This window comes from Geotrypetes seraphini, chromosome 3 (genome assembly GCF_902459505.1).
Source record: "Geotrypetes seraphini chromosome 3, aGeoSer1.1, whole genome shotgun sequence".
NCBI lineage: Eukaryota > Metazoa > Chordata > Amphibia > Gymnophiona > Dermophiidae > Geotrypetes > Geotrypetes seraphini.
Window position 1 is genome coordinate 144248633 of NC_047086.1, and position 19270 is coordinate 144267902.

Here is a 19270-nt window from a genome sequence, read left to right on the forward strand (position 1 = left end):
TAATCTATAAAAGGCCCTATATAATATATAAAGCTGCAAACAATGCAAGGATGAGGTCAGAACTTGTGGGGATGGGGGCAAACTTTGTTCCTGTGTCATTCTCTAATTGGAGGGTTAAGTGAGTTGCTTAAGATCACAAATAATTTCTGCAGGATTTGAACTCCAGTGTTCTGGCTCACAGTCTGCTACTCTAACCATGAGGCTACTTTTCACACCAGTAAAATGTTTTGTAAGTTACAAACACTCTTAATTTCCAATATGATTTTGTATTTCAGCCCTGGCAATATTGTCTGTCACTACAATCAATAAACTAGCCAGTAAAGCGATGGCTGCCGCTGGGACTGAATTGGGCTGGCATGGCTATTGTCTGCTGCTTGCTTTACTTGCTGTATGTGAGGTGATGGCACAGCAGGTAAGAGTTTGTATCCTGGGCTCTAAGGCAGTGTTTCTCAACTCAGTCCTGGAGTACCCTCTTGCCAGTCAGGTTTTCAGGGTATCCACAATAAATATGCATATACTTGATTTGCGTACACCGCCTTCATTTTATACAAATTTCTTTCATGCATATTCATTGTGGATATTCTGAAAACCTGACTGGTAAGGGGGTACTCCAGGACTGAGCTGAGAAACACTGCTCTAAGACAGTGGTTCCCAACCCTGTCCTGGAGGACCACCAGGCCAATCGGGTTTTCAAGCTAGCCCCAATAAATATGCATGAGAGAGATTTGCATATATTGGAAGTGACAGGCATGCAAATCTGCTCCATGCATATTCATTAGCAACCTGTAGTTGCCACAGTACCCAGCAGCATACTCTGTTAGTGATTAGAAGTAGAGCAAGGAGCAGGGTCTGCGGCAGAAGGAAAATATAACATCCTTATGAGACTGGCTCATGGTATCGGCTTGGGAAGATGTCTACTTTGATTTTTGGTCTTCATAAAGAATTCTAATTGCAGACCAGCTGAGCAATGCAATACAGGGGAAGATACTAATCTAAAAGATTATCAAGATAGTTAACTATAACTATCTTGATAATCTTTTTTTTCTAGTGGATAGGAATATAATATCAGTTTTTGAATCTGTGGGTTGTTTATCTCTGATCGTAAGATCTGGTTTAGACTGAGCCTCAGTTACATTTTTCTGCTCTGCCTCCCATCACTCTGGATTGTCCTCTGTCTTCTCAGTTCATATCAAAGCAGATGGTCAGCCCTAGAGAGGAAGCACAATAGGGAGGGACATGGGGACTCTCTCTCCCTGAGAAAATGTCTATTCTGTTCATATAATAATAAGTGGCATTAAACAGTCATGAACAAACTTTAAAATCTAATGAGGTGAAACAACAAATCACCTACATGAGTGCAACCTGCCCTAAGAGTATTGAAGTCCTGAAAAGTTTTCCCTTGTTACTTCTAAAAATAAGGTATTCCCCCTATCCTTGACCTTGCCGGACAGAGGAAATAAACAGACAGAAAGCAGGCTAATGAACATATGGCAGGGTCAGGCTTCAAGACTGATGTTCCTATCTACTAGAAAGAAGATTATCAAGGTAGGTACCTAATCTTCCCATCTAGTGCAATAGGAATGTCAGTCTTGAACCCGTGGGACGTACCAAAGCAGTTCCTGAATTTAGGGAGGGATAGATGAGCCTGCTGCAAGTACTGACAATCCGAATGTGGTATTCAGTCTGGCCACAACATCCATCCTTTAAAATTTCATGAAGGTGTGGAGGGAGGACCATGTGGCTGCTCTACAAATTTCTTCAGGAGAAATTGCCCTAGACTCTGCCCAAGATGCCACTACGCTCCTAGTGGAGTGTGCTTTTATGAAGACACGAGACATTTGTCCACTCCCAATATAAGCTAAAGAAATGGCCAAGCGAATCAATCTAGAAATGGACACCATGGAAGCCAGCCTACGCTGGTGGCTATTGCTGGTAAGTACAAAGAGATGATCCGACAGTTGAAACTCATTTGTCACCTCCAGATACTGCAATAACACTCTGCGAACATCCAGCAGTTTGAGAATCTTGTTGCTCTTTTTTGATCCTATAGGGGTGAAAGCATGTAGCCATACATCAGTGTTGTCCAGAAAAAAGTAAAGTTGGAAAACCTCTAAATTGAAGTTTTTCCCATGATACATTAATAAAAAGATATTTTAAGTCAAGTCTGTTTATTAAAAAGAACAATAAATCAGTAAAAAAAATACGAGACTCCAGTATGCTTATTATATCAAGTGGGGCAGGATTCTTTAGAACCCCACAAATACATTTTTATACAATCCCCCTTTATTCTGGGATTAGTGGATTATGCATCCCTTGCCGCCAGGCACTGTAGGAAGCCTCAGATGATTGAAGTTTTAACTTCTCCCTCTGATAGCATACCTTGGAGCATGCCCCTTGGACACCAGTCAGTCTTAAAGCAGCCAAGAACATCTACAGAAAATAACAAACAAGAGAGAGAGAGGAACGGGGAACCCCCCCCCACCCCCCCGCCAGACAAATTAATTCTGCTCATAGTAACATGCAAAACAGCAACAATGAAAACAGGTTATGAAACATTTGAAACTTTAACGACAAAACGGTGCTATAGGGAGACACAGCCTGCACTGTCAGAAGGGGGCATTTGAACTAGAGACCCCCCAAATGTAGTGCTAGAACCAGTCAGATATTCAAAACTTACAGAAACCTAAAGGGGAATATCAATCAATCAATAATCTCAAAATCCTCTGATATAAACCAAGAAAGGTAGGTAGCACTGCATACAAATTGCCACAACCCTACAAACAAGGGAAACAACATATAAATATATAAGTGATGTGATGATTGTAGCTGTTCCAACAACTCGGTCTTTTTCAAGTCTCTCTATTAGAAGCTGTCCAATATACCCTCCTTTAACCACACTCATGCCTGAGTAGCATCTTCAGCTCTCATCACTCAGTTTCCTGCAGAATCTGCTAAAGAAAAAGTACCAGTACGTTGTCTCCCTCTTAAAGCTACCTGTGTCTACAGTTTATATATACACATATGTGGAATCCTGACAAAAATCATGGAGATTGTAAACTTATGCCCTACTCTCTCTCTCTGGAATCCAGAATCCCACATTCATTGTCTGTCTCCTTCTATAGGATGGGAGGGATACTATTTGTGGCCCCAGAACAGGAACCCACTGCTCACTAACTGTCTCTCTTTTTCTCTGGCATCAGGACAAGATCCCATTGCTCACCCTCTCCTTCTGTGGCCCTAGCATGGAATCCTACTGCTCACACTATCTCTGTCCCTGTTCCTGAGACTCCAGGACAGAATCCCGCTGCTCACCATCTCTCTCCTCCCGGGGCCCCAAGACAGAATCCTGCTGCTCACCATCTCTGTCCTCCTGTGGCCCCAGAACAGAATCCCGCTAAACGTCTAAAAACACACCTGTTCCTAAAACATCTTGACAACTGATCCACTTATCTCTTTCCTCTCAATAGCGACCTACTGTCCTTTTGATCACTTTTCTCCTCAACAATGAATTTCCTGTCTAATTACTTCTCTTTCCTCTTCTCCTCTTGAAGTCAGTCAATTTGTACCCTTGCTTAATCTTTTGTAAACCGCATAGAACTTCACAGTATTGCGGTATATAAGCTTTTATTATTATTATTATTAAATATATAAATGTGAGGCCTTAGTGCAATAGTAAAAGCTATGGTGCACTGATTACCAGTGTTCCTGGCTTAACATATTGGAACGGGACTATTTCTCAAGTCTCGCTGTGCACCATCATGGGCCCCACATGTGCACAACTAATCATAACGCTAATAATATATAAAGTGCTAGTGCAAAAAATAATTTAAGTTAATGAGCATAAGGATGCAGGGCCATCAACATTTCAAGGTTAAAGCTCACCAGCAGAATATGTAAACTTATCCGCAGTAGCTACCTGGTGAATATATGTCTGTTATTCTTGGAAAGTTCAATTTCCAAACGAGGCACAACAAGGTCGCCAAGTAATATCTCAACTAGTCCAGTTTCAGGTGAATACCCTTCTTCAGGAGCTATAAGAAGCGAAATCTTTAAAAGAATTCGGCAAGCAACATGTTTGTAAGACGCCGCTGGTGAGACAGAATGGAAGCGACGTAAAGCAATTTAAAGCATCAAATGGAAAACTTTATAAACAATGTATACACAAACAAACACACGAGAATTACAGCAGGGCACTCCATTCAATAGTGTCATTTAATCCCATAGGATTAACAGTTCAATGATCCAGTATTGCTTCCGTATGTGGAGATAAGCTCTTTTGTCTCCAACCCAGGTTGCAGGTATTTGTTCGAGTACCAACCTTAAATCACGGAATCCATGCGCCTTCTCCTTACAGTGAGTGACCATCGGGGCAGTAGGGACCTCATGTAAAAGCCTACTTTTATTTATCCCAGGACAAGCAGGCAGCATATTCCCACACATGGGTGACGTCACCGACGGAGCCCCGCAGCGGACAGCCTCGAAAGCAAACTTGCTTGAAGATCTCGAAGTTTCGAGTGCTGCACCGCGCCTGCGCGCGTGCCTTCCCGCCCGAACTAGGGGGCGCATCTCCTGAGAGGATCCTCAGTTCGTTTATTTCCGCGGAGACAAGAAGACACGTTTTCTTTCTCTGCAGCATTGCCTTCTCATCACCGCGGCTGTTTCTTTAAATTTAAGTCGGTCGCTGTGTACATTTATTCTTTTTATTTTCTTTTTACTTATAAAAAAAAAAAAAAAAAAAAAAGTTATTCTTTTTCCTTTCAGTTCGGCCGTCGAGCTTTGGGCCTAGGCCTAGGCTCCTTCGTTCGACACGGACTTTATTTTTTCCATGTCCCGGCCTCTTACCGGGTTTAAACGCTGTCGACAGTGTAATCGGGTGATTTCGGTCACCGATCCCCACTGCCGTTGTTTACAGTGCCTGGGTTCCTCTCATTCCCCAGAAGATTGTCATCGCTGCTTTACCCTCACTCCACGAGCTTTTCGGCGGCGTTGTGCTCAATTTTTCCAACTTTTTGGTATGGAGCAATCTTCGGAGCCGGCCTCGACCGTGGCGGCTGCTCCGGTCTCGAAGGCCTCGACTCCGACGACTTCGACGCCTGTGGTCTCGAAGGCCTCGACCCAGACTCCGGCTGGAGTTTCGGTCTCGAAGGCCTCGACCTCTTCTCCTTCGTTGACTTCGAAGACGACGACTTCCACGAAGCCTTCTACGGGGGGTAAGTCTCCGAGTTCTCTTTCAGGTGCCGTATCCAAGAAGCCACCAGAGTCCTCGGCGCGACCACTTTCAAAGCGTACCTCCAAGATAAGGGAATACTCACCTTCGAGGTCGCCCTCTTCGGAGCGTACTGCTGCACATACGAGGTCAGAACCTTCTGTCTCGGTGCCGATGCTGGAGGACATGTTAAAATCTATCCTCACCTCTCAAATTACTTCTTTAGTGGCTCAACTGGTCCCGTCCTCGACCTTGCCTCGAGTTGACCAGCCTGTGACTCAACCGGAGCTTCCAGTCTCTCGAAGCCGATCCCGGACACCGAAAAACATTTCTTCATCGGAGTCGTCTCCGGGCTCACCTCCTCCGAAGCATCGGTCGAAACATTCGAGACATGGGACCTCCAAGCTTCGGAGGGAATCTTCGCCGTTGGATACCGAAGCTTCTTTGTCTCGTTCTTCGAAGACGAAGCAGGGTTCTCGACATCGAGCCTCCACTCGAAGCCCTTCTCGATCCAGAACCCCATCGAAGCCAGTCCGTCGGGACAGTTCTCCACATACCTCGACTCAGTCTGTGCCTCGTACACCGGGTACTTCTCCATCCAGGGGTCTGAAGAGAAAACATTCTCTTACTCCACTTCACAGTACAGCTTCTTCTCCCACTGTGCGTATGGAATCAGACATTTCCACATACTCTAGAGAGGATTCTCCATCCTACTCAGTACAACACAAATCTCGCAGTGGCTCTCCTGAAGAATCATCTGACCCAAAATCAGTTTCTTTTGCCAAATTTATCTTTGATATGGGCCAGGCCCTCAAGCTGGACCTTCATTCAGACTCTAAATATACTCCTGAGTACTTGGCGGACATGGAGCTTCCCCATCCTCCTAAAGAGTCACTCAGATTGCCTATGACTCCTGTTCTCCAGCAGACCTTCACTCGCAATATGGAGACTCCTTATTCTATCACTGCCATCCCATCTAAATTGGAATCTCGTTACAGGACGGTTCCATCTAAAGGCTATGAAAAGTCTCAACTCTCTCATCAATCTCTGGTAGTAGAGTCATCATTGAAGAAAGCACATCCCTCCAAAATTTATGCTTCTGTCCCTCCTGGTAGGGAAGGCCGTACCATGGATAAATTTGGGCGACGTTTATACCAAAATTCTATGATGGCAAACAGAGTTTTGAATTATAATTACATTTTTACGTCCTATTTCAATCACTTTTTAAAGATTTTGTCTTCCTTTTACCCAGACATCTCTACTAATCGTCTTTCAGAATTTAAAAATATCCTTAAGACTCTTTCACAATTGAGACTTTTCATGCTACAAGCCTCCTATGATGCCTTTGAACTCTCGTCTAGAGTCTCAGCATTTGCAGTAGCCATGCGTAGATTAGCATGGTTGAGGATAGTGGACATGGATCCTAACCTTCAGGATAGATTGGCTAATCTTCCTTGTCAAGGGAATGAATTATTCGATGATTCTATTGAGGCAGCTACAAAGCGTCTTTCAGAACATGAGCGCTCTTTTGCTTCCCTCATCCGTCCAAAACCTAAACCTGCACCAACTAGAGGTTTCAAACAAACTCCACGTCGCTATCCACTGAAAACAACTCCTGCTTTTTCTAGACCTCCTGCTCGTCGTCCTCCTCCTCAACAACGACAACAAAAATCTCAGACTCCTGCTAACACTAAGCCTGCTCAGTCTTTTTGACAATCTCAACTTGAGCATTCAAATTTCTCTATTTCCAAATTCTCCCCTCCCCATAGGGGGTCGCCTGTCCACATTTTATCACCAATGGGAGCTCATAACATCAGATCTCTGGGTTCTTACCATCATACGAGAGGGATACTCTCTTCGACTCCTTCAGGTGCCTCCAGATCGCCATCCAAGAGAGTGTCTTTCAAACCAGTCGCATCTTCCTCTTCTTCTCCAAGAAGCTCGAGCTCTTCTTTCTCTTCGAGCAGTAGAGGAAGTCCCTCTATCTCAAAGGAACTCGGGATTCTACTCCCGTTATTTTCTAGTTCCCAAAAAGACGGGGGATTTGCGACCGATTTTGGATCTCAGAGCTCTCAACAAATTTCTAGTCAAAGAGAAATTTCGAATGCTCACTCTGCCAACTCTGTATTCTTTGATGGATCAAGGGGATTGGATGTGCTCCCTCGATCTCAAAGAGGCCTATACTCATATCCCTATTCATCCAACATTTCGCAAGTACCTCAGATTCCAAGTGGGAAATCTTCATCTTCAATACAGAGTTCTCCCCTTCGGACTGGCTTCTTCCCCCAGGGTTTTCACAAAATGCCTTGTGGTTGTAGCTGCAGCTCTTCGCAACCAGGGTCTCCAAGTATTTCCATACCTAGACGACTGGCTCATCAAAGCTCCCTCTCTTACAGAGGTTATTGTAGCGACCCAACAGACTATTCTTTTTCTACAAAGTCTGGGATTTCACATCAATTTTCCCAAATCTCAGCTGACTCCTTCTCAGTCTCTCCAGTTCATAGGAGCAACTCTGGACACTATCAATCTGAGAGCATACCTTCCGCAACCACGTCAGGATGCACTCATTCAAATTTCTCAACAATTTTTCCAACTTCCCACTGTTCCAGCAAGAAAAATGATGATTCTGCTCGGTCACATGGCCTCTACAGTTCATGTGGTTCCTTTTGCCAGGCTTCATCTTCGCATTCCTCAATGGACACTGGCATCGCAATGGCAACAATCAGTGGATCCACCAACCCGACTGATTTCCATCACTCCTTCTTTAAAGAAGTCTCTCCGTTGGTGGATGCTCTCTTTGAATCTTTCAAAAGGTTTACTGTTTTACCCTCTTCCTCATCAAAAGGTCCTCACAACCGACTCGTCAATGTACGCATGGGGAGCCCATGTGGACGGTCTTTGCACTCAGGGGCTCTGGAACCAAGCAGACCGGAGGTGTTCTATAAATCTGTTGGAACTCAGAGCGATATTCTATGCTCTCAAAGCTTTTCAACATCTACTTCACGACATGGTGATTCTAGTACGTACGGACAATCAAGTAGCCATGTATTATGTAAACAAACAGGGAGGGACAGGATCTCATTCCCTTTGTCAAGAGGCTCTGAAATTATGGCAGTGGGCGATTCCCCGCAACATCTTCCTCAGAGCAGTTTACATTCAAGGTCAACACAACTGTTTGGCGGACAAATTGAGTCGTCTTCTACAACCTCACGAATGGACACTCAATTCTCCTACTCTTCGCCAAATCTTTGCCCGTTGGGGTACTCCGCAGATAGACCTGTTTGCGTCACCTCTCAACTTCAAACTGCCTCAATTTTGCTCCCGCATCTACACTCCTCAACGTCTCGAAGCGGATGCGTTTCTCCTGGACTGGAGGAATCAGTTCCTTTATGCTTTTCCTCCGTTTCCTCTAATTCTCAAGACTCTGGTCAAGTTGAAATCAGACCATGCCACCATGATTCTGATAGCTCCTCGGTGGCCCAGGCAACCTTGGTTCTCCCTTCTACTTCAACTCAGCATCAGGGAGCCTCTACTTCTACCAATTTTTCCTTCTCTTCTCACGCAGAATCAAGGAGCTTTGCTTCATCCCAATCTACAGTCTCTACATTTGACAGCTTGGTACCTTTCTCTTTAACAGACTTTTCTCAATTCTCTCCGTCTGTTCAAGAGATTTTACTTGCTTCCAGAAAACCATCCACTAGACAATGTTATGGTCAAAAGTGGACAAGATTCTCTGCTTGGTGTTCTACTCATAATCTACCTCCCAGAGCTGCTTCATTGACATCAGTTCTGGACTACTTACTTCATTTATCACAATCTGGACTTCAGACTACATCTATCCGAGTCCACCTTAGTGCTATTGCTGCTTTTCATCAGCCTTTGGATGGAATATCCCTTTCTGCACATCCTATGATTTCTCGTTTTATGAAAGGCCTTCTCAATATCCATCCTCCTCGTAAACCACCTCCTGTGGTTTGGGATCTCAACGTTGTTTTAGCTCAACTTATGAAACCTCCTTTTGAACCACTTGACAAAGCTCATCTTAAGTATCTCACTTGGAAAGCTGTGTTCCTCATCGCTCTCACTTCTGCTCGTCGTGTCAGTGAGTTACAAGCGCTAGTAGCTGATCCACCTTTCACAGTTTTTCACCATGACAAGGTTGTTCTACGTACTCATCCTAAATTCTTGCCTAAAGTCGTTTCAGAATTTCACATCAATCAGTCCATTGTTCTACCTGTATTTTTTCCAAAGCCTCATTCTCACCCAGGAGAGGCGGCTCTTCATACCTTGGACTGTAAACGTGCTTTGGCTTTCTACCTGCAACGCACTCAACTTCACAGAACATCTCCTCAACTTTTCATATCCTTTGATCCAAACAGGTTGGGTCGTCCTATATCGAAGCGTACCATCTCCAACTGGATGGCTGCGTGTATTTCTTTTTGTTATGCTCAGGCTGGTCTTCCTCTTCAAGGTCGAGTGACGGGCCATAAAGTTAGAGCTATGGCGGCATCTGTAGCTTTCCTCCGATCAACTCCTATTGAGGAAATCTGCAAGGCTGCCTCTTGGTCCTCGGTTCATACTTTCACCTCTCATTATTGTCTGGATACTTTATCCAGGAGGGATGGCCATTTTGGCCAATCTGTTTTGCAAAATCTTTTTTCGTAAATTGCCAACTCCCTCCATCCCCTTTTCCTTAGCTTGGAGGTCACCCATGTGTGGGAATATGCTGCCTGCTTGTCCTGGGATAAAGCACAGTTACTTACCGTAACAGTTGTTATCCAGGGACAGCAGGCAGATATTCCCACAACCCTCCCACCTCCCCTTGTTGGCTTCTTGGCTAGGTATCTGAACTGAGGATCCTCTCAGGAGATGCGCCCCCTAGTTCGGGCGGGAAGGCACGCGCGCAGGCGCGGTGCAGCACTCGAAACTTCGAGATCTTCAAGCAAGTTTGCTTTCGAGGCTGTCCGCTGCGGGGCTCCGTCGGTGACGTCACCCATGTGTGGGAATATCTGCCTGCTGTCCCTGGATAACAACTGTTACGGTAAGTAACTGTGCTGTTCGGCCAGTCTAGTCTGTATCTGGTGCATAGTATATCCCACTTCCATAGCAAAGCAGCAGATGAATCCAGACTAGTGGGTATAGCTCACATCGACCAGCAGGTGGAGATAGAGAACTGATTAACAGTTGGCCTTAAAGCCTGGTGTTCCTCCTGTTACTTCAGTTTTGCTCTATCTCCCAGCAGGAATGGAGCTTACTCTACTAGCTCCTGGATTCTGGCTGGGGCCGGTTTGGTGGTGTTCCTGTGGCTTCCTCTGTTGAGACTCGGTCTCTTCAGTAGGACAGGGGTGCCTGGCTGAGCGGTGCCGGCTTTGGGAGCTACACCTGGGCCCTCCCAGGTCCCTTCTCCACCCTCCCCTCCGTTGGTTTGAGTGGGTTCTTGGGCCACTGCAGGAAGTTCGTCTTGGAGTTCTTCATTCCAGTACAAAAAAAAAAAAAAAAAAAACAGCGTCTTCCTGCTTGTGCTGAGCCATGCTGTGTGGCTTGCAGTGCAATTACCAGCTGTAACCCGACTGCAGTTAGAGCGGGGACCGGTTGGTGAGTTACTGTGTTTGCTGTCTGCCTCCTCTTTAGTCAGTCGGTCGTTCGTGTTCGTTCCGGCGGTCGCGGGGGGGGGGGGGCGTGGTGCCGCGTGTGTGAAAAAAAAAAAAAAAAAAAAAGTTTTTTTTGGAGCGCCGGTTTTAGCGATGGCAGCAGTGGCGGCTCAGCGGTGCTCTCGCTGTGGGAAGCGCAGAGCACTGTCAGGCTTCTGCTCTGCAGGGTGTGGGGACACACCGGCAGAAGATGCCTTCCTGCAAGCGTGTGAGTTAGCCATCTCCCGTGTCAGTGAGGCACGGTCTACGTCCCCAGGCCTCGAGGGTGACTCGGGGGGACTGCAAGGCTCTTCCGCGGCTGAGGGGAGGTCAGCGGAGGTCGGGGAGCCGGGGTCGCTAGGGGACAGCGCGGCTGCGCGCCCTAGCATTGATCAGGCTGGTTCAACTTTACTGGGGGTGAGTTCCTTCTCCCCGGAATTTGTTATGTTATTACACCAAGCATTTCTGCTACAGGGCTCGCAGTCGGCCCAGTCGGTGCAGGCGACCTGTCAGTCCCTCCTGGGGCCTTCCACCTCCACGGGTTTAACCGGGGCTAATGCCGGCCCGTCTGCGGGTCCTGTACTGTCGCCTGGGCGGTCGCAGGGGGCGAAGAAACGCAGACTCGCGACCGTGGACGCTGAAGGTCATCTTCCCTTTTCACCTTTCTCCCTTCCTGAATCATTAGAGGAAGGGGAGGTCTTAGATTGGGAGGTAGAGGATCCCCCGGGCAGGGAAATTGATGATCCTTCCGCGCTCCGGCTGTTTCATAGAGAGGAGCTGGCGTCCTTGATTTCCAAGGCTTTGCAGGGTTTAAATATCTCTCAGGAAGATGCTAAGGTGTCGGGTAACACCCTGATGGCAGGTACACGTAAGCCACCTAGGTCCTTTCCGGTGCATGAAGCCATGCAGGAGCTGATCGCGGCGCAATGGGATACGCCGGAGGCCAGTTTACGAGTGGCAAAGGCCATGCGGCTCCTGTATCCGGTTGACCCGACCGAACTTGAAAAGTTTAGGTTACCTAGGGTGGACGCTTTGGTGGCAGCGGTAACGAAAAAGACTACCTTGCCGGTGGAAGGGGGGGGTGACGCTAAAGGATGCGCAGGATAGGAAGATTGAATCTTCACTAAAAATGTCCTTTGAAGTAGCTGCGGTTACCTTACAGGCCGCTATTTGCAGCTCGTATGCGGCGAGGGCATGTTTGCAGTGGTCACAAGGGATGACCGATAATTTAATGGAGTCCGGGGGTTCTGTCCCTTCGGAACTGGCTGATTTGGAGTCGGGCTTGGCCTATTTGGCAGACTCCTTATATGACATTATTCGAGCATCTGCGAAACAGATGTCTCTGTCAGTGGTATCGCGCAGATCCTTATGGCTCCGACATTGGGCAGCTGATGCTGCATCCAAGCTTAGGCTGGTGAGACTCCCTTTTAAAGGAGGTTTATTATTTGGAGAGGACTTAGAGAAATTGGTGAAAGATTTTGGGGATACCAAAACACAGCGTCTACCGGAGGATAGGGCTAGGCCACCGGTGAGGTCCTCCTCGTCTAGACCGCGCTTCAGAGATGTGAGGCGGTCCAGGCCTGGTAAACCATTCTTCAGATCAGCATGTGGTTCTTTCTCTGCGTCGAGGCCTAGGTTGCACCAGAGGAGTTCCTTTCGTACGACGAAACCCTCTTCAGGTCAGCCAACACGTACCCCAACAAGTCGCACTCCGCAATGACGGGGGCTTGGCTCCCTCCGCCCTTCCCTTAGGGGGCCGGCTTTCGGCGTTCCGGGCGGAGTGGGCTACAATCACGTCAGATCAGTGGGTGTTGGACATTGTTCGAGAAGGGTACAAGTTGGAGTTCGCCTCTCCCGTCGAAGATTCTTTCTTGGTGTCCCCGTGCCATGGGGCGGCCAAGGGAGAGGCGGTCCGCATGACTCTTCAGGGGCTGCTCGATCTGGGGGCGGTGGTACCGGTGCCCCCGGAAGAGGTAGGCCACGGGATATATTCCCTTTACTTCATTGTTCCAAAGAAGGGGGGGTCGTTCAGACCGGTGCTGGACCTCAAAGTGGTCAACAGATTTCTCAGTGTTCGCCATTTCCGGATGGAGACGGTACGCTCGGTCATTGCGGCAGTTCGACCGGGAGAGTTCCTCACGTCTCTAGATCTCAAGGAGGCGTACCTACATATCCCGATCTGGCCTCCGCATCAGCGGTATCTAAGGTTTGCGATTCTTGGCCAGCACTATCAGTTTCGGGCAATGCCCTTTGGCCTGGCGACGGCTCCCCGCACCTTTTCCAAAGTCATGGTCGTGGTAGCAGCCTCTCTTCGCAAGGAAGGGATTCGGGTACACCCTTACTTAGACGACTGGTTGATCCGCGCCTCGTCCAGACAGGAGAGTTTGTCGGTCACTCAGAGGGTAATATCTCTCCTTCAGTCGTTAGGGTGGATCGTCAATTTTCCCAAGAGTTTTCTGTCCCCGTCGCAGTCTTTGGTACATCTGGGGGTCAGATTCGACACTGCTCTGGGGAGAGTATTTCTACCCCGAGACCGGGGAGAGGAATTGCAGGCTCAGATTCGCCTACTTCTCGGGTCGCCCAGACCTCGGGTTTGGGATTATGTGCAGGTTTTGGGCTCCATGGTAGCGACTCTGGAGGTGGTCCCCTGGGCTCGGGGCCACATGAGACCCTTACAACAGTCGCTTCTCTCTCGCTGGTCCCCAGCTTCTCTGGACTACAATGTGCGTCTCCAATGGAGTCCTCGGGCGGCTCGCAGTATGCAATGGTGGCTACACGAGTTGCACCTGTGGCGGGGCACACCGTTAGCCACACCGGAGTGGGTGGTGGTGACGACGGATGCCAGTCTGAGGGGCTGGGGGGCCCAGTGCCTGCAAGCGTCGGTGCAGGGAGTGTGGTCCTTAGAGGAAGCACAGTGGCCCATCAATTTGTTGGAGTTAAAAGCGATCAGATTGGCGCTGAGGGCTTTTCAGTCCCTGATTCAGGACAGGCCGACCAGAATCTTTTCGGACAGTGTCACGGCGGTCGCATATGTCAATCGTCAGGGGGGCACTCGGAGTCCGCAGTTGGCCGAAGAGGCAAGGAAATTGTTTCAGTGGGCAGAAGGGCATGTTCCGCTTCTGTCGGCGGCATACATTGCAGGTCACGAAAACGTGCAAGCGGACTTCCTCAGCAGAAATCTTCTAGATCCGGGCGAGTGGGAATTGTCGGCTCGAGCGTTCGACCTGCTAGTCCGTCGGTGGGGGTTGCCAGAGTTGGATCTCATGGCTTCGTCCCGCAATGCGAAGTTGCCTCGCTTCTTCAGCAGGCGCAAGGAGAAGGGCTCGGAGGGGGTGGACGTGTTGGCCCTCCCATGGCCTCCAAATTCCCTTCTGTATGTGTTCCCGCCTTGGCCCATGATAGGGCGGGTGTTACAACGCATCTCTCTCTTTCACGGCAGGGTGATCCTGGTGGCTCCGGATTGGCCGCGTCGACCGTGGTACGCAGATCTCGTTCAGCTTTCAGTAGGCGATCGGGTGACGTTCCAGGTAACTCCGGACTTACTAACTCAGGGCCCAATCTGGATGGAAGATCCGGCCCGCTTTGGTCTTACGGCCTGGCTCTTGAGCGGTCAAGGCTAAAGAAGAAGGGCTATTCGGAGCAGGTGATTGCCACGCTTCTTAAAGCTAAGAAGATTTCGACTTCGACCTCCTATGCGAGAGTCTGGAAGATTTTTGATGCTTGGTGCGGTCGACAGGGAATCGCGCCCTTCCATGCATCTCTGGCGGCTATTCTTGCCTTTCTGCAGGAAGGCGTAGAGAAAGGATTAGCCTATAACTCTTTAAGGGTTCAGGTGGCGGCCCTTGCCTGTTACAGGGGCCGGGTGGCTTCGCAGCCGGACGTGGTCCGTTTCCTCAAAGGGGTTCACCATATCCACCCGCCGGTAAGGCGAATTTGTCCTTCCTGGAATCTTAAACTCGTCCTGGGGAGGTTGCAGGGGGCACCTTTTGAACCCCTGTCAGCGGCCACTTTGAAGGAGGTCACGCTGAAAACAGTGTTCATGGTGGCAATGGCTTCGGCGAGGCGAGTATCGGAGCTTCAGGCGCTTTCTTGCAGAGAACCCTTTTTACGTTTTTCTGAGACGGGGGTGTCAGTGCGGCCGGTGCCATCCTTCCTGCCTAAGGTGATTTCTTCATTTCATGTGAACCAGAGTGTATTCCTCCCGTCCTTCCGGAAGGAGGATTGGGGTAAACGATTTTTGTCTTTGCGTCGCCTGGATGTGCGGCGTATGCTTCTCCATTATTTGGGGGTGACGAATGATTTTCGTAGGTCGGACCATCTCTTTGTATTGTTCGCGGGTAAGAACAAGGGGATGGCAGCGTCTAAAGCGTCCATTGCGCGTTGGGTCAAGGAGACGATTGCTTCGGCTTATGTGTTGACAGGTAAGAAAGTACCGGAGCACCTTCATGCTCATTCCACTCGGGCATTGGCTACGTCTTGGGCGGAGTCCGGGGGGATGTCTTTGGAGGAAATTTGCCGAGCGGCCACTTGGTCGTCGAGTAATACCTTTTCGAAGCATTATCGTTTAGACGTAGCAGCCAGTGCGGAGGCAAGTTTTGGCACTGCAGTACTGGCGGAGGCGGCATTGGCGTCCCACCCGGTTTGAGTTTGCTTTGCTACATCCCACTAGTCTGGATTCATCTGCTGCTTTGCTATGGAAGGTAAAATTATGGTCTTACCTGTTAATTTTCTTTCCTTTAGAAGCAGCAGATGAATCCAGAGCCCCTCCCCAAGTGCACTGTATGTGTGTAGGGTGTTTGTTTATGGTTTCAGTTGGGATATGGTTGGTAATTGTAGTATTTAGGGGCACATTTTCTACTGGAATGAAGTTTTGTGGATGCTCATGCTCCTTTCGGGCTGCTTGGGCAAAATGCATAACTGAAGTAACAAGAGGAACACCAGGCTTTAAGGCCAACTGTTAATCAGTTCTCTATCTCCACCTGCTGGTCGATGTAAGCTATACCCACTAGTCTGGATTCATCTGCTGCTTCTAAAGGAAAGAAAATTAACAGGTAAGACCATAATTTTACCATACATAAGTAATCAGGGGCATAGAATGACATAGACCACCCCCATAGATTTACATGTGGTACAACTTCTAAGCTTGTAGTTCTTTCCAGTAGCAGGATGTTAAAGTATCCCCACTTAAGGATAACTCACATACAACACAGTTTTTCCATGTCCTATGACCCTATTGGCCCCAAGACCCCTGACCATCATTCCGAGTTTTCACAGTGGTGAGATGATTAGCTAGATTTTTTGGTCTCAAATAGGTCACGCAGAGGGACCCTCACTAAACATCGCAAGAGTAGATAAAATATGCCAGATACTATCCGCTACCCGAGAAGCCTTATCAGAATAAGATACAATGCACACTTGCATTTCCATTGGGGGCCGCTGTTGGGGTTGCAGTAACAGGGTGGGATTGGCATATAGAGTTCTATGGTAAGCATGCTGTATGGTCCATTCAGGATAGGAATGTGCACAAAACCGTTGAATTAAACTTTTAGCTTGTTTCTTGTATTTATGATCAGTAGAGCATTATACGTCTTATCCTGAGAAACTGTCCAATAGGGAGGGCCTGTTTAAGACTAGAAGGATGACAACTGTCATATGCCAGGTAAGTATTTCTGTCTGTAGGCTTATGAAAAACTGTAGTGCTAAGATGTTTGACTACAGTAATTTTTACATCTAAAAATGTTACTTCACTCAAACTGTAGAACATAGTAAATTTTAAGTTTATCCAGGCTGTTGAGCCAAGAGAGAAAATTTACTAATTCCAGGTGGGTACCTGTCCAAATGCAGAATTTATCATCAATAAAGCGAACCCATGTACTCATTTTAATTTTAATCACTCAGAAATGTACAAAAAAGTCTCTTCAAAATTTGTGACATATAAATTGGCCAATGCTGGGGGCCAGGGCTGTCCCCATAGGTTTGTAAATAAAATTTCCCTCCACATTAAAAATAATTCCTTTTCAGAACCAAATTAGCCAATTCCTTAAGAAAAGATATAGGAATGCGATAGGAAGCCTGAGACTCATCTAGCACCTTAGTGATAACGTTAATAGCAGCTTGTGGAATGTTGGAGTACAAAGCTTCCAAGTCCAGTGTAACCAGAATGGCAGTGTCCTGGAGTTCGCTGATGTTTCCCAGTATACTCAGGAAGTGAGTTGTGTCTTTCACATAAGATTTTGCTTGGCTCACAAAAGGCTTCAAAAAATAGTCAACAAATTTTGACAAGGGTTCAAGAGGAATATTACATAATGAGACCGGGAGGGGTGATGATAGACTTGTGTATTTTAGGAACAGTATAGAAGATGGGTTGCCTAGAGGGTTCTTGGGTTAAATATTTTACCTCACCATTTGTTAATTGATCAGTTTGTCTTGCCTGTAAAACCAGGACATAAATTTGCTGTTGAAAATGTTTAGTAGGATCACAGTCCAAAAGACAATACCAATCACTATTTGGAAAGATGAACAGCCAACTGATCTTTATATTGTTCACAATTCATGACTACCACCGCAACCTCCCTTGTCAGCAGATCTTATGACTAGATCAGAACTATGTTTTAAAGAAATTAAAGCTTCACTCTGTTCTCGTGTCAGTCAGACGGCACTCTTATAAAGGCTAGCCTGAAACATAAATCCAGCTTACAGTACCTCAAGGCAGGCAATCAGCGAATCAGACAGATATGGTGTTGGAGACGACCCTGAAAATGCAGGGGGGCCAGCCAAATCGCTCTCGGTTCCAGGCAATTAATCGACCACTTATGCTTTGAGGATGCCCACCGGCCCTGTACTGGAACAAACATACAGACTGCCCCCCAGCCAGAGAGACTTGCGTCCATTGACAGTCACCCAATCTGAAATCCGGAGCGGAAGGCCCCTGGCCAATGATAGGGGACACAACCACCACTCCACGCTGCTGCACGCTGCCATCCAGGGCAGGAGGGCAAGCAATGGGTCCTGCTGCGGATTCCATCGGGACAACAGCACTCCTATTGACGTTCATCAAAGCACTCTAGTCAACATTCACCTCAACGTCGCTCCCTATCTCCTCAATGCTTCTCTTGACGATCTCCTCGATGTCATTCTCAATTAACAGAACCCAGCATTGAGGACTAAGTCTCTGATCTAATGTGCCACTTTTCTAGCGACTGTCCATAATTGTCAGCAGATGAATCTTATGCTGTTTCTGTTTCATCTCTTTCTCTGTCTCATAGTAAGACAGAAAATTTCAGTGTACTGTTTATGATATCCCTAGATCCTTTACTTGGGTGCTGACCTCTAAGACGGACCCAAGCATGCTGCAACTATGATTTGAATTATTCTTCCCAATGTGCATCACTGCATTTGTCCACATTAAATTTCATCTGGACGCTGAGTCTTCCAATTTCCTAAGGATTTACTGCAATTTTTCAGAGTTCACATGTGTTTTAACAACTTTGAAGAGTTTCATATCATCTGCAAGTGTAATCAACTCACTTTTCATTCCAATTTCCTGATAATTTATAAATATGGTAAATAGCACCAGTCCTAGTACAGATTCTTGCTGCAATCCTCTATTAACCCTCCTCCATTGAGAAAAATGGCCATTTAACCCTACCCTTTGTCCAATAACCAATTCTAATCCACAACAGAATATTACCTCCTATCCCATGACTTTTTAATTCTCCCATGAAGAACTTTGTCAAAGGCTTTATGAAAATCTAGATACAGTACACTAATTCAGCTAGCTCACTTTTATCCACATGTTTATTCATGCCTTCAAAGAAGTGTAGCAAATTGGTGAGGCAAAACAATGAAGGTATTTTTTCATACTGTGACAGGAAGAAGCCAGAAAATGACAAAAAGATCCAGTTTCAGTCTGAGCCATGCCCTGTCACTGAGAAGAAACCCCGCAGTTGTGTCACTAAGAATAAGCAAAAAGCTACAGGAGTTAAAAATGTTCCTGAATATAAATCTCATTTGCCCTTGGATAAGAATCCTGTTAGCCAGAATCCATCTCCTGGTCTTACATCTCCTGCTGTAAGCAGAACACAGAGAGGGTGGAGAAAACAGCACCTACAAACACAGCAGGTCAAGTTCTAATTAGAACAAGCAAGCTGCCTGAGAGACAGCCAATGAGAACCTTAGCTGCTTTGGGAGTTGTAGTTAAATAGGCATGAAACCTAAAGCTAGGGAAGAGTAGCTTCATTCCCAAAAAATTGCTTCCTGTACTGCACACCTTGGAAGGAAGGCACATGCTTAATGCCTTTGAAATCTTCAGCTACTGAGAGGAGAAAGACTTCTGAGTTCAGCCTGACATAGGGATTTTCCAAATACAAACAGGCAGATAAGTCTTGCCAGGGTTTAAACCAAGTGCTAAGTAGCCCAGAGGTAGACATGGGGT

The 19270-nt window shown here is 47.1% G+C and overlaps 1 protein-coding gene across 2 annotated transcripts in view; it reads left to right on the forward strand.

The window, feature by feature from the left end:
- ATRAID (all-trans retinoic acid induced differentiation factor) overlaps positions 1 to 19270 on the forward strand; it is a 55811-nt gene that overhangs the window by 1899 nt on the left and 34642 nt on the right. For both annotated transcript variants that reach the window (XM_033939148.1, XM_033939147.1), the window contains exon 2: positions 276 to 412. In XM_033939148.1, coding sequence (XP_033795039.1) covers positions 276 to 412 — 137 coding nt within the window. The remainder of the gene's footprint in view (positions 1 to 275; positions 413 to 19270) is intronic.